This window comes from Amphibalanus amphitrite, unplaced genomic scaffold, assembly GCF_019059575.1.
Source record: "Amphibalanus amphitrite isolate SeventyFive unplaced genomic scaffold, NRLGWU_Aamphi_draft 000290F_arrow, whole genome shotgun sequence".
NCBI lineage: Eukaryota > Metazoa > Arthropoda > Thecostraca > Balanomorpha > Balanidae > Amphibalanus > Amphibalanus amphitrite.
This window is the reverse complement of record NW_024881785.1, coordinates 615,127-630,444: the sequence shown is the minus strand read 5'-3', so window position 1 is coordinate 630,444 and position 15,318 is coordinate 615,127. Positions and strand designations below refer to the sequence as shown.

The 15,318-nt window shown below is 48.4% G+C and overlaps 1 protein-coding gene across 1 annotated transcript; it reads left to right on the top strand.

The window, feature by feature from the left end:
• The first annotated feature begins 214 nt into the window (after positions 1-214).
• On the top strand, positions 215-8,998 carry LOC122387588 (fibroin heavy chain-like). Its single transcript, XM_043377927.1, has 7 exons — positions 215-268; positions 3,433-3,520; positions 3,842-3,934; positions 4,618-4,750; positions 4,985-5,278; positions 5,560-5,675; positions 7,373-8,998. The coding sequence occupies exons 2-7, from the start codon at positions 3,434-3,436 to the stop codon at positions 8,324-8,326; spliced, it is 1,677 nt and encodes a 558-aa protein (XP_043233862.1). The 5' UTR covers positions 215-268; position 3,433; the 3' UTR covers positions 8,327-8,998.
• The last annotated feature ends 6,320 nt before the right edge of the window (positions 8,999-15,318 follow it).

Here is a 15,318-nt window from a genome sequence, read left to right as displayed (position 1 = left end):
ATAGCTTGATTTGTTAAAAAGACTCAAAGCGAAAAATAAGATTACCACAATACTTCTAAAAAATATACATGCTGGAGATCAAAATAAAAACTGCATCATTTATGATTCAACTTGAAAGGCAATCAGCGCTTTAAAATTATTCATCACATAGTTTTTCCTTCAACTTCATTCACATTTTTACACTTCTGACGCAGAAAATACAAACAGCGCAAAAGGTCTCGTGTGTCGCGCTGGCGCGGCGTGCGCGCAGGAGCGGACATAATTTGCTGTGAGTTGAGGGCTTCGAAGCCAAAATACGCGAAAAAATCAGCCATTTAGCTGTCAGAAGTCATATAATCAGCTCATTACGATACGGTGTACGTATAATTTATAATAAATGCGTAAAATTTATAATAAAGTAATATAACAAAAATTATAGGTAGACAGGTAGGTACCTACTAATTCAGTTGGGCAAACTAGACCTTTGGAATCAAAATATGGAGGCATCAAAAGATTGATTCCTTATGACCATATTTGGGCATAAATGCAGACCATTTCTAACTTACCAATCACATAAAAATACGAGAGTGTTTCAAGAAGGAGCATGCCTGATCTTGAACAGAAATGCTGGAACTATCTCCTAAGCAAAATAATATTGCTCCTATCATAACAATTTGAATTATATAGGTAGTGAAAGGCAATCAAGGAATTGATTCACTTAAAACAGATAATCATAATATTGATTCCCCATCAGCTGGCTAATCATTATTTTGATTCACAGGTAATGTTAAGAGATAGGCAACAATGACTTGCAGGAATACATCATTTATCTTGCTATTATTCTCATTTAGTGGTATCCTCAGCACCACAACAGATACCTATAGCATTGTTGTACTTAACCTTCACTACATTTGATAACAATTCACAATTTTTAAATGTCAAGAATACAAAAACTGAAGCAACAGGTAAAAACCATATAATAAATATAAAAGCACTACAACAATGATAATTAGGGGTTTAAAAATTTCATTTTGCCATTTTACACAAATACTGATTGTTTAGTATGCGATTCATGATACAAAAATAGCATACAGTGTGATTTCCTCACAACAGCTTTTACGTGATGGAGAGTGGCTCTGTCTTTTTCCCATTCACAAGGCCAAAGAGACAATTTCTTAGTTTTGAGGTAACACTTTTTGGAAACCTACCACATTTTTCTACCTTTTTAAAGAAAAATCTCACCGTCATGGGCCTTTTTTCAACCGTAACGATACATTTGAAGTCAAAAGTGTACCCAAATGAATCAAAAAATTGATTCCATGCCCATATTTGGTCATGGCTCCTCCCACCAGAATCAAATTATTGATGCCTCCATATTTTGATTCCAAAAGTCTAGTTTGCCCAACCTGAAGTTGATCAAAATGGATCCACATTTTAAAACGTGCGGTGCAACCTATTTTCACTCACCTCAATGGGTTTTGTCCACTCAGCAATCAGAAAGGATGTGGGCAAGGGAAATGATAAAGCCATACCTATAGCATAAAGCACTGTAGTTTTTTGGGATCAGGACCAGTAGGTATGGCTCGCAGGTTGACGATGCTCACCGGTCCAAGCTCTAAATCCGCACCAATCCTTCAGACAGAGCAGGAAGATCCGCCGCAAAGCCAGCTGAGAGTACAAAATAAAACATGCACCGAACCCGCACAAGTGACCAGCTGAAAGCCGCACTGACCTCAATTATTGACATGAGTCACAAGCCTGACCTCTCAGCAGTATGGAAACGAAATGAGCTGACCAAAACTAGAATAAAAAGCATGTCATGCCAATACAAGAATCCTATATGGCACCTGCCCCCGGCGATTCATCCAGGGTGATAATTGTGCGATGTATGTCCCATGGTTACCCTAGTGGTTAAATGACACTGTCATTTAGCTGAATGGCTTGACAACTTGTGAAGGCCCCAGTTATAGAAATAAAAATATGAACGGCAAAAATTGGGCCCATTGCATGCATTTTTGGCATTTCTCGAGGTCATTAGCTGTATCGAACAATAAATCTGATAGGCAAGTCATTCCCAGCGGATTTTACTACTTAGCCGTGGCAAAGTGGTGGTCCCCAAGGCCTGCCATCAGCCATGCGCATATTGCCCTACCTACCACCGAGCGACAACGCCAAACTCTCACATGAGCCGAGAGCATCTCGTTCACGAATGCTGCAGAGTGCAGAATGTAGCAAACTCGGATTCTTTCAACGCAACCTACTAACTGCGTCAAACGTAGGAAGGTACCCAGTAAATTGTTCGCATTTGACTGCTTGAAGCGGCGGAGCGGTGATTTTCTGGTCCTCGGCTCCCATCGGCCGTACAAATCTTGAATCCCTCTCATCGGCCGTGCTCATCTCTCTTACTCTACCGCCGGCGCCTCACAGGGCCATGCGGTGCGTTTCGTGTTGTAACAGTGCAAAAAGTGCGAACTTGCGGGCGACCCACGTGATGGATGGGACCACCAGCACTGGCCGTCCGTTCTGACCACTGCACACTCATTCGGACCCGAGAGCACACTGAATTACGTGATGTCGAAGATGTTCCAACAATGTTTTTTTTTTCTTGATTTACCTCTTCTATCTTATCTGCCCTGTCATGTCTGTCACTAAGTTCATTCCACACCGCACTTCACTAAATCCGCACAGCACCAAGGCAAATCCACACCAGCCGATCAAGCCCGCACCGACGAGATCTCGTCGATATTGTCATACTTTGCAGACTGGTTGTGGGCTAGGTGCCTAGTTGCACAGCAGATTTCACACTCCACTTCTCAGTAGGCGGAACTATGGTCAAGCGTGCTCATTTTTGGGAACGAAAAACCCAAATATGAAAACGCCATGTGGGCATTATTTAAAACAAGAAGAAGAACCGTTAAATGACGTCCATAAAAATATCAAATGATCGTGAACCTCCTGACATTTGTCTCAATATTGTTGGGAAAAAGTTTGCTATTGTAAAGCCCAACATAGTTTCAAACGTTCCCCTATTACTAAAGCAGTCCGCCGCCCGGGCAGCGTGCCCAAATTTGGGAACACTTTGGTGCACTGGCGCTGCCAGCGTTCCTTATTATGGGAACGGCGTACCCAAAATTGGGAACGATTTCACCGACTCCTTTCATGGGCTCTTTTCATCAACACGCATCACGTCCGACGCCTCAAGTTATTGTTAATGCAAAATCATAAGATGACCTTTCCGGCAGTGCGGCCGCTTGTTTCGCCAGGTCTTCCGCGCTCTCATTCCCGTCAATCCCGCAGTGGGCAGGAACCCTTTGCAGGATTAAGTACTTCACAACGCTTAGCAATGCTCAGCGAGGTCTTCCATACCTATATATCCGTCGTCCGCACCGAGTGTAATTTAATGTCATAGGTACCTACTGATCGTTCATATTTCTTCGTGTTCATTCATTCCAGGATGGATTCAAAGCCTTCATCTCAAGCTCATCAGGGCCAAGGAACTACACCCAACAATGGAAGTCAACAGACTGCTTCCAATCAAAAGGTTTGCTGAAGTTTGATGATGATAATAAACAGATACGTTTCTTATTATATTAATTATTATTACTAGATGATATGATTCGTGTCAGGGAGATGTTTTATAAAAATTATATCCATAGCTGGTATACATTTTAATGTGCCTATTCATTTAAGTACTAAAAGCTTTCCTTATGGTGTTTATGTTAGTTGGTCAATCATCTGAACCATGATCAAATGATCATTGTACCGACTTTCGATCTTTTTACCAAATGCTGTAAATCTGGAATACATGTGTTTTTGTTTATGACTGCAGCTGTACCTATCCACTGTTCTGTTTCTGTTCAAGCAGGCAAATCTGCACTGTGAGGTGTGCGCCAAGGACTTCAATAGGAGCATCGAACTGAATTCTCACTTGGCTGGAGCCAAACATGCCAAGGCAGTAAGTCTACTACTGCAAAGCTTACAATGCTCCTTCTGTTCGGTTCCATTCATTGCATACCCAGCACATTTGAAGCATTGAACTTCCAGGATTGGTCTTCAACTGAAAGGAAAGTTTGGGAGGCCATAGTTGTATATTGTTATACATATAACAAAGTGCTCTAGCACACTACTTTCCTACTTCTTACTTTTGTTGTGCAATCAATGTAAGTTTTTTTTCGAATGTTTGAATGGGCGGATCGAGATAGCCGGAGCCCACGGTAAACAGAGCTTGTCGCGTAGACCTCGACCCTTTCCGTCTGATCGCGCAATTCCAGCTCCAGGCAACGGTAGAATGTGGATAAAACGGGCCCATCGAAGCCGACACAGTCTGTCCCACTCAACTGACTTCCATTTACTTCGGCTGCTCCCACCAACCGCAGACTAACCCCGTCAGGCGACGGAGCGACTCGAACCCGGGCTCTCGCCGCTGGAGTCCAATGCTCTACGAACTGAGCTACGGACGGACATTTTCGATCTATTCGAAATAAGATCCGAAGCTAGTAACAATTTAGCTTGTATCCAAGTTTACAAATTACCTTTCACCTTGTACTTTTTATGAATAATTATGCGCTAACGTGTTGGTTATGAAAAAAAAAAACGTATCGCAGTTGAATACGCCTAATGTCATCAATGCACTTTCAGGTGAAATCGCGACAGATCCTATCTGATCTGAAAGAGAAGATCCCGGCAGCTACCGGAATCAACAGCATGTTCCGCTGCGCCCTGTGCGATATCACGCTCAATTCTTCACAACAGCTGGCCATGCATCTCAGCGGTATGTTTTCACACCCAGGGGAAATCTGTGAGAAATCGGAAAACACTTATTTATTGTCCGAGCGTGCGGCACGTATGCGACCCCCGCTCACCATGATATTTCACACCAGTTTCGAGGGATTTCGGAGCACGAGGGACCTCTATAGATGTCCTATACGCCTGGTTTGACTGTCCGTTTGACCGTCATGTATGAAGTGTGTTGAATCTGATCACTCATCTGCCTGTGCCCTGGCAGGAAGCCGACACAAGATGAACGAGAAGACCAAGCGGTGCGGCAGTGCCATCGTGCTGGCTGACCGGCAGCCGGTAGCAGTTGGTGTCGGCACGGGCAGTCAGCCGTCCGCTGCCGCGGGCCCGATCGTGGCCACTTCTGCCAAACCCGCTGCCGTCGCTCCCTCAGCCTTGGCCTCCGACACCGGAGCCACCCCCGCCGCTGGAGCCACGGCCCCCGCCGCTAGAGCTACAACCCCCGCCGCTGGAGCTACACCAGTCTCTAGGACCGCCCCCGCCGCTGGGACAGCTGCTGCAGGTGCGGTGGACACAGTGTGGAAAGTAGGGTGGCTACGGGGTCTGTAATTGTATACACGACCGGCGAGACAGTGATGCTTGGTCGCTATCACGCGATAATATTGACGGATTGAGTACCTGTTTAATTGTAATGTAATGTAATGTTTAGTCTTCGATTGTAATGTTGCTTAGTTTTCTTGCAGACTTCTGGTCTCTATAGAAAACCGTTTGTGGGGCTAGTCCGCTTGTGACCCCCTCATCTCAACACTCGTAACCCCTGTATCTCAACGTGCCTTTTTACAGCCGCTGCAGCAAAACCGAAAACCGCCGTCGACAGCAAGCCCGCCAAGCCGCCCGTGCAGACCTTCAAGTGCGTCGCGTGCAATGTGGACCTCAACTCGGAGAGCCAGCGCGACCAGGTAAATCCATCGACTCGCTACTAATGTTGGGCCGGTTACATTGGCTCCGTCTATGGCGGGCGTTGATAAGTAGCCAGTAATGTGTTGTGGGCTTTGTACACCTTGCATCATTGGTAGGTGCAGTGTCGCGTGTTGTTTTTAAGCCTTGAGTCATTATGTATTATGTGAAACTTTAAAGGGCGTTTATATGTAGTGTAACATTGAGACAGCTGAACGTAGGTCTCAATAACTTGGCTAACGGATGTGCGGGTGTGTCCGAGTCACGTTATCATTTCATTTAAGCAAATCATTCATATCCAAACATGGGGTAGATTGTTAGAATATCAGACCTTTAAAAAAACCAATAGGCGTAGCTATCAAAACAGGATAATTTAGGCCTGGTTTGGAAAAGTTTTGATGAAAGCATCACACGGTTTGTTTGGTGATGTGTTCGCCTGGACGGGTTTCGAAAGTTCAAGCGAACCTAAAAGTTCGTTGATGCTCAAGGCTGGTATTGCGTCAGTCGGCACCGAAGTTTTATCAGTTCTGTCTGAATTAGCTGTAAGTTCATTGGCATGAAATATATTCCAGGAGTTTTATGTATTATTATTAAGTATTGAATATAGGTGCTTTTTTAAGAATTAAGATTGCGTTTAGTTTTTACGACAACGGCGCCCCTTTTACATTAAAATTATATGTTCTTTAAACTTTGAAAATTCATAAATGATTTACTCGATATGCTACACATCGGTAGAATATGAAAACAAAAGTACATTATCATCCTTAGTGTAAGCGAATTAGATCAATTTTGATTATGCACATTGTCTCAACCAAAACGTTGTGTGAACTCCCGCATTAAATTTAGTTCGAACCTTTTGATGGGAAGGAATCACAAGGACAGAGCCACCGCTAAGCGAAGCTTGTTGCGTTGGCCCTGCCCTCTACCCTCCGATCACGCAATTCCGGTTCTATGGCAGAATTTGGAGTCCAAAGTTCAACGTGCACACATAGCCGCGCACGGCCGGTCCCCTCACTGACTTCGCCTGACTGCGGCCTGCAACCAACCGCAACCATACCTGTCAGGAGGCTCAAACTTCAAACGCCCTTCGCGCTTCGAGCCCGGACTGTTATAACCGGGAACGCGTGCTCTCACCACGCGAAGTCCAACGCTCTACTGACTGAGCTACGGGACCGGCATGTGACGGGAGGACTCACAATTTGTTGTTAATATCTTAGTCGTGGAGAACAATTCTGTTGCTCGCTCAATGATCAGCATTTTCTATAGAACTTTCGGAGAAACACAAATGTTTCTTCGTAACCTGAGTAGCTCGAACAGTGTTTGTCTATTTTCATATTGCCCATGTCATCAATGCAAACATACGAAGTGGACACACATAAAAACGAATGCGCAAACATGTTTTTGTCGTGGATATAAAAAGGATTAAACAGCCCTTCCGTAGCAGGCGATGAGTGAACGCTCACTGGAACTATTGCGGAACATAGCCTCAAGTTATGTTTGATGGAGCGTTAGCGACATAGGTATTCATTTTATACACTATGAGTGTAGCTAAACTTGATCGTCGAATCCGTGCCAGATACTTCAAGAACTTGTCAAACCAGAACAGCAAAGTTTATTTTCTATGAAATATAAATGTTACTCATGGGAAAGGATGTGACTCGCCAGGAATGACAAAACTCTGACGCTCCATTTGTTTCAGCACATGAACTCGAAGAAGCACGCCAACAAGATTGCCGGCAACAAAGTGTCCCACAGTCGCGGCTTCGGGGAAGGGTTTCGCGGCCGGGGCACGCCGTACTCCACTCGTGACAGGGGCGGCCGCGGCCGCGGCAGGGGCACCAGTGGCGGACCCGGCGGCGGCTTTACCAGCGGCGGTCTGCTCAAGAGTGCTGGGTACAACAGCGGTGGGTATAACAACGATGGGTACACCAGCGGTGGGTACAACAGCGGTGGGTACACCAGCGGCGGCGCCGGTACCGCCAGCGCCAGTTTCGGTGCCGGCAGCCTCAAAGGCAGCGGCTACACGAACAGCAGCTTGGCCGGCGGCAGTCTCAACAGCGTCAGCTTGAGCAGCGGTCTGAGCACCAGCAACAGCGGCTTGACCACCGGCGGCCTCTCCGGCGGCGGCCTGGCGCGGGGCATCGGCCGCGGCCGGGCCAGCTGGCTTGGTAAGGGCGGGGGGACCGACTGGATCGGTAACGGAGGCGGCTACACGCCGGCCAGCGGCGGCGACCCCGGCTACAGCGGCGGCTACACGCCGGCCAGCGGCGGCTACACGCCGGCCAGCGGCGGCGACCCCGGCTACAGCGGCGCGGCGCTGGGCAGCACTGGCGACTACAGCGCCAGCGCCGGCGGCTACAGCGGCGCTGCGGCCGGCTACAGCGGCGCGGCGGCCGGCTTCAGCGCCAGCGCCGGTCTCGAGATGGGCGACCAGGGAGACTTTAACATGCCAGAGGCCGGCCAGTTCAGTAACGCGACCTATCACAACGCCAGCGGTGGAGGAGGGGGTGACTATTCCTCTCCGGTCGGCCCCGTGTTCCGGGGGCGCGGCGGCCAGGCGCACGCGGCTCTGCCCTACAGCCGGCCGCCGCCGCCGCTGCCAACGCAGCCGCCGCCGCAGCAGCCGCCCCCTCCCCCGCCTGTGTTCCAGTGAACGGAGGGGCGCCGCGGGCCGGGCGGGTAGCGGACGGCAGGGCGGGCCGCTGTCGTCTTGCAGTGTACCCACAGTGATGTTATGCTGCCAACATCGTCCCTGATATTGTCACATTGGCGCTATGGGCGTGGCAATATCAGATTTTGTCACACGGGTGAGATATCTGTGTGACGGTAAGATTTCTGAGTGACAGATGCCGGCCGGCGGATAAGATGGGTATTATTTGCTTCAGTTTGTTTCAAATGCGGATTTCCATCTCATTTGTTGGTTCAGAAGACAATGGGTAACCCGTTGAGCATTGTATGTCGTCACGAGGTCATCAAAACTTGCATCCCAAGATAGCGACTGATGTGTGAAGTTGTCGCGATTTCGTGTGATCTACCATCTGCCATACGGTCTGGTCGCCGAGCTATCCTGACTTGTCGTTCCGAGCCGAGGTGATTAGTCCATCAGGGTACAATCGGAAGTCCCGCCAACCTGTGTTTTCCGACGAAGCAGGTCTGTTCCAATGCCGCGCGGATGTTCCATCTGGTGGTGTGTGACAAGTACGAGTATGATAGCAGTTGCAGCCGCCGAGCGGGATGTATGTACAACGTAGGGTAGTGGCATTATGTTCAGCCCCATTGTCACTTTTCACTGTCATCCTCTGGTTCAATACAGAATCGGAGCGAAGTGTCTGTTTTACCTGCGCGGGGCTGATGCTTCGACGATGTATTCGAAAGAAACTGTAACGGGGAGAAACAAAACCATGAAGCATGCAGCCGGTCAACGGGAGAAGCAGGCTGAGTGCGGACTGAGGAGACACCCGGATAGCGTTGCTGACTGTATCCGACCATCACTCTCGCGTGTTGCCCGGTCCCGGATTCTGAGGAGACAGCAATCCCTTACGCGCTTCACTGACTGTGGTTATCGCGGGCCGCATTTGGCACAGAGACGGGCTGTCACCCGTTCCGTGCTTCTATCCTCAGGATACTGAAATCTTTCTTCTCCACGCCGCAACCCCTCCGGGCTGGACAGGCAACTTTATCTCATGCGGGCTGCTGCCTTGGAACGGCACCGCTGCTCCCGAGGGAGCGCATCCCGTAGACGGGTGCAGTGAGTACCTTGGGGCTGGGTGGCCTGTCCTCTTGACGGGCTCAGCCCCGATGACTCACTAGGGTGCCTGCCCAGACCAATGTCTCCCCCTAATTCCTACCATCCTTCCGGCTCTGAAATGGTCTCGTCAGACCGAAAGGGCCTAACCCAACACATCAAACAAAAACGGACTGTCAGCTCAGTACAGCACCAAGGAGTCGCCATGCGCGGGGTGGGTTATAGCACGGGTAGGCAGACTAGGCTGGAACATGCACATAACAATCAAATACACGGGGCTGGATAGGTGGTTTAGTTTTGTTGCTTCGTAACTGCGCTTTCCCGCCGCGCTCAGTTACGCAGCGGCGCGCCCCAGCAGTAGTAAATCCGTTTGTCCCTAGATGGCACTAGCGACGGCGCCTGAAGGTAGACTGTGCCGCTTAACACGCCAGCCGCCCGCTAAGCCGCCGCGTCGCGGCGTGATCCGGCGGGACGGCAGCAACGCTTGGCTTCACCAGTCCATCTGGCTTATAGGCTATGTCAGGAGTGCCATGAAATTGAGGGTTTCCATCTAAGTGTGCATGCCTTTGGGGTCTATGATGAAATTAAATTAAATACATGCAATTTATCAAGTCGTTCCTAATTCAGTCTCGGGAACAGGATGTACCAAAAACCAATCAAATTAGATTTTTGACATGATTCCAAGGGCGCACACAAGGGGGGCACACGGGCCCGTGCCCCCCCCCCCCATTCGAGTTGGGGGGCCCAGCTCGAAGGAATAGGGGCCCATTTGAGGCGGCCGAAGGCCGCCTCAAATGGGCCTCTAACTAATCCTTAGACCACTGAAGACCGTGTACAAAGGGCCCTCAAATGGCCTTAAAGGGCCCTCAGATGGTCTAAAAAGGCCCTTAGATGGCCTCGAACCCATTTGAGGCGGCCGAAGGCCGCCTCAAATGGGCCTCTAACTAATCCTTAGACCACTGAAGACCGTGTACAAAGGGCCCTCAAATGGCCTTAAAGGGCCCTCAGATGGTCTAAAAAGGCCCTCAGATGGCCTCGAAGGGCCCTCAGATGACCTCAAAGGGCCCTCAGTTAGCGTCATAGGGCCCTCATCTGGCGTCAAAGGGCCCTTAGATGGTGTCAAAGGGCCCTCAGATGGCCTTAAGGGGCCCTCAGATGACCTCAAAGGGCTCTCAGATGGCCTTAAAGGGCCCTCAGATGGCCTCAAAGGGCCCTCAGCTAACGTCAAACGGACGTCAGAAGGCCTTAAAGGGTGTCAAAGGTCCCTGAGCTGGCGTCAGAGGGTCATGCCCTTCACCTTGCGTCAAACGGTTCTCCGAAGGCTCTAAAGGGTCCTTAGCTAGTGTCAGAGGGCCCCCAGTTGGTGCCAGATGGCCCCCAGCTGGCGCCAAATGGCCATCAGAAGGCCTCAAACGGTCCTCAGCTGGAGTCTAACGGTCCTCAGCTGGCGTCAAGCGGCCCTCAAAAAACCTTAAGGGGCCCTTAGAAAGCCTCAAGGGGCCCTCAGAAGGCCTTAAAGAGCGTCAAAGGGCCTTGAGCTGGCGTCAGAGCCCCCCCCCCCCAGCTAATGTCAGAGGGCCCTGAGCTAGCGTCAAACTTAAAGTGCCCTTAGCTGGGGTCAGAGGGCCCCAGTTGGTGTCAGAGGGTCATTATCCATTGGCGTCTAATGGCCATCAGAAGGCCCAAAAACGATCCTCAGCTGGCGTCCAACGGTCCTCAGCTGACGTCAAGAGGCCCTCAAAAGGCCTCAAAGGCCCCTCGACTGCTCAAAGGGCCCTTAGAAGGCCTCAATGGGAACTCAAGAGACGTTAAACGGCCCTCAAAAGGCCTGAAAGGGCCCTCTTCTGATGGCAAAGGGCTCGCACCTGAGTCAATAAGAGCCTTGTCAAAAACGGACCTGAGAAACCTTGCCGGCCCTGGTTATCTGCGGGACTCCTACACTTACCTGAGTGGCCCCCGTTTACTGAGGGGCCCTGGTTATTGATGGGGTCCCTGGTTACTTGAGGGGCACCTGGTTACTTGAGGGGCACCTGGTTACCAGAGGGGCCCATGGTCACCTGGTGGGCCCCTGATCAATTGAAAACCCCCGGTCATCTGAAACGCCCCTGATTACCTAAAAGGTCCCTAATCACTTGGATTCAGTGACATAGCAAGGGAGCGAGGGGGTACAGGGACCCGCAGTTGCTTCTGTACACACTAGTATTTCAGCGTATTCTTGGCCTGTGACACCGTTGAAGGCGAATTGGGAAATGATTGTGTGCTTATTAAAACCACCATCTGAAGGGCTTTAAACTGATGTGCTGCTCTCCTAATTTAATGAACGTTTTATGGCTGTATCAGCAAAACCTTGTTTTCAGCGCTTCTTCCTGCCCCATTCCTTCTAAAACCTGGAACCGCTTATTCCATTCACTCCTGCCATCTGACGATGGTCGTGCTGATTACTAGTTCCGGCACTAGTAACTGCTCCAGTTTTGCACCCGGCACAAACGCAGGCGGCACCGGGGCTCGACCAGTGAAGGTCGGACCGAGCCGACTGCCTGGGGCGCGGTTAGATCGGAGGCCCTGCTGGGGAAGGGGACGGGAATGAAGGGGAGGGCAGGAGGTGGTCACGTGGTCCGTCCAAGCTCGCACACGACCTGTCCCGCGCCCAGCCATGTTCCGTGATCCAAAATGGCACTCGAGAGCTGTGGAATTCGTGGAGGCGACGCTTTGAAAGTGAACTTCAGCAGCACTATTTTAACATATTCTGTGGAGATAAATGAATATTGTCTTGTTGCAGAAAAAATTGTATGCCTAAGCAGTAGGCTGTATAAGCTGTATCTTTTTAAAAGCTGTAGGTAAATAGGATTATTTTTAGGGACTTAGGGGTTTCGTATACACAGTGAAGTGTTACATTAAGCCGCTTCACTCTTATGGTTAGAACTGAAGCGTTATGCTTTTTCTCACAGGGAATGACAATACAATAACAATACGAATAAAACCAGACGTTTCGCACAACAAAGTGCCTTCGTCAGTGGCAAGATATTAGTCACTACATATAATAGGTATAGGTGTTATCTCTCGATAAAATCGATGAAGTAGTTATCTTTATTTTTTCAGATATATTTTCAGCAGTTTTTTTAAGCACATCATGGAAGCATATAAACATTTGTATATTTTGTCGGCAACCCGGCTGGCCATACCGAGACGGTGCCGCATATATTAATAATCGATGTTAAACCTACACTTATTTTTCTCCACTGACGAAGGCACGTTGTTGTCCGAAACGTTTTATTTATTCGCATTGTTATTGTATTGCCATTGTCCGTGAGAAAAACATACTCAAGTGGACTAGTCTCAGATCATGTAGAAATTGTCGCTCATTCATCAACACAGATAAAATGAATATTAACCCTCACCACACATACCTACAAATAGAGTTAAGTAGACCCCGCCCTCTGTTTTTCACCAATACCTAAGTCGCGTAAAAGCTAAGGATTGCGACGATTCTTTGGTGCCCTGGAGATAATCAATTTTACAGCTTCCCGGAAAAGTAAATAGCCCTTATTATTTTGCACCTTCCCCGAGAATTTGAAATCCCTGAACCAAATTACCTTTGACCTGTGACTGATCATGATGTTAGCCAGATGAGCGATTGAAAGTCAGTCAGCGCACATCTTCTGAGTGTTTCCGTAGTCGTTATGTGATAAGGGACGTGACAACATGTGCAATATAATATAAATATTTAATGTTTCTCATTGATTGCTGTGGGTGCCAAGGTCACGTGAAACTCCGATTAAGGTCGTTTACTTGAAATGATGTCGGTTAACCTCTTTAACCCGCGCACCGACGGGGGGGGCGGATATCCGCCCCCCCTGAGGTTTTTCGCGGATAGCGGGAAAACCGCGGCGCGTAGCGCCGCGAAATTTGGTATGACTATTTTCTCATCAATTTTACACATGGTGTGCAAGTTTGAACCTCCTAACTTTTAAGGTCAGGTCACCAGGTCACTTTGAATGACCCAACCTCAAGTCACTTTTTTGCAACTTTGTCACCGTGCCAGAGCTACAGTAGATGTCGGAGGCCTTTGAAAGTCGCAGGATGTTATTAGGTCATTAGTAGCTACAATTTGTATATCTCGGAATTTTGATGTCGGTGACCTAAGGTCAGGTCATAGGCGTAGGAACAGGGGGGGCCGGGGGGGCCATGGCCCCCCCCCACTTTTCAGCCATTTTTTAAGTAAAATCTTCAATTTTTATTTTAATTACAAAACTAAGAGCAGGAAATGGTTTAGCAAGGTGAGATGAGCACAAAACTGCAAAGAATTTCTTCATAGGGGTATTGGGGCTCCCACAAAGAGACATTGAAGTTTAGCTGGCCCCCCCACTTTTCGTGAGGTTCCTACGCCCATGGGTCAGGTCAATTTCGCGACCTCCCCATTATAAGTCAATGGGGGAAAAATCAACTCCCTGTTTTTTACCACTAAAACGGGTCGGAATGGCCCCATATACCATACATGACTTCACATACGATCAACCTTCACTACCTTGAGGTCTGTTTTGCTGTTGGGCAGCTGTAAGGTCATGTGACGTCATCAAAGGTCACCAAAGGTTTTTGGCCAATAACTCCTTACAGGAACAAGATACAGCCGCGCGGATGGTCTCATTGTGTTCAGCTCGTCAAGGCGCATCGAATGATATACATGATGACCTCGAGGTCACGTGACCTGAGGTCAACCTTTGACCTTGACCTTTCGAGGTCAACATATATATCATTCGATGCGGATTGACGAGAGGATCACGATGATGCCCTTAGTTTGTTCCTATCTTGACTACTTCGAAAGTTATTCGAGAAAAACCCTCTCCATATCTAGCGCCGCCATTTTGACTTTTTCGACCCCTGTGACGTCATCTTTGACCTGACCTGAAAATGACCTTTGTAAAAATTGTAGACCTTGTCCGTGCGTATCCGATGCCGTTTACCGCTTGTCGCTATCTTGCTTCGTTCTCGAGATCTCAGGGGGGGCGGTCATCCGCCCCCCCCCCCGTCGGTACTAAGTTGGCGCAGACCCCCGTCGGTGCGCGGGTTAAATTTACACCTTTTTACTGTGGTTTTTAGGTAATGTTGGTTTGAAATTTAGCACCCATTTTAGCTTTGAAAACTAAGCATAGTTTGGTATCAGTTAGGTATAGTGCCTATCCAACATGTTGCAAGGCTGTCAGTGCTGGTTAACATTCTATGGATAGCCGGCGGAACGTCTAATGGATGATCTGGCGTGACCCGTCCTACCCGAAATGCTTTGATTATTTGAACAAAACAAGTGCAAATTCGAAGTCAGGAGGAAGCCAAGTCCCCGGCAAACTTCACTTGGATAAATTCTAGCAGGATCCAATTTTTCGTGCTTTTGGGTTATTAACATGATCTGGGAGGTCGACCAATGACCTAGGATCTCAACATTGGCCAGGACATAAAGATAATTGGCTTTCCCTCGTCACCGATGACCAGGACCCTAAAATCATCGGATTTCTCTCGTCACGAGGAGCGCGCTCTTTTTTTCTCTTTCAGCGAAGCTCTGGCTCTATATTATAAAGGGCCGAACGACTGAGGGCTTCTACGCCCTACCGCTACATGTAAGACGCTTAAAAATGCTTAAGCGGGTGCGGTTTAAATATCGATTGGTTTTTAAGTGCCGAAATACTTTAATTTATTTCGATGAGTTTAAAGACCGCTCGAATACACAATAACTTCATGAACAATATAAGCATCACATAAAATGAATCGTGAGAGAAGCGGCTCAAGATTGAGGAGCTATGAGACACTTAATGAAAAACGGCATAGATTAGAAACTACACTTAACTTGCACTGCCGTTTTAAAACCTTTTCGTTGCAGACTGATAGATGTTTTAGGATTGATTTCATCT

What these genes read in the sequence shown, in the direction of transcription:
- LOC122387588 (XM_043377927.1), top strand. Translation starts at nt 3,434, where the DNA reads ATGGATTCAAAGCCTTCATCTCAAGCTCATCAGGGCCAAGGAACTACA. An exon ending in GAGCCAAACATGCCAAGGCA is followed by an intron (nt 3,935 to 4,617) that starts GTAAGTCTACTA and finishes ATGCACTTTCAG; the next exon opens with GTGAAATCGCGACAGATCCT. An exon ending in CGGAGAGCCAGCGCGACCAG is followed by an intron (nt 5,676 to 7,372) that starts GTAAATCCATCG and finishes CATTTGTTTCAG; the next exon opens with CACATGAACTCGAAGAAGCA.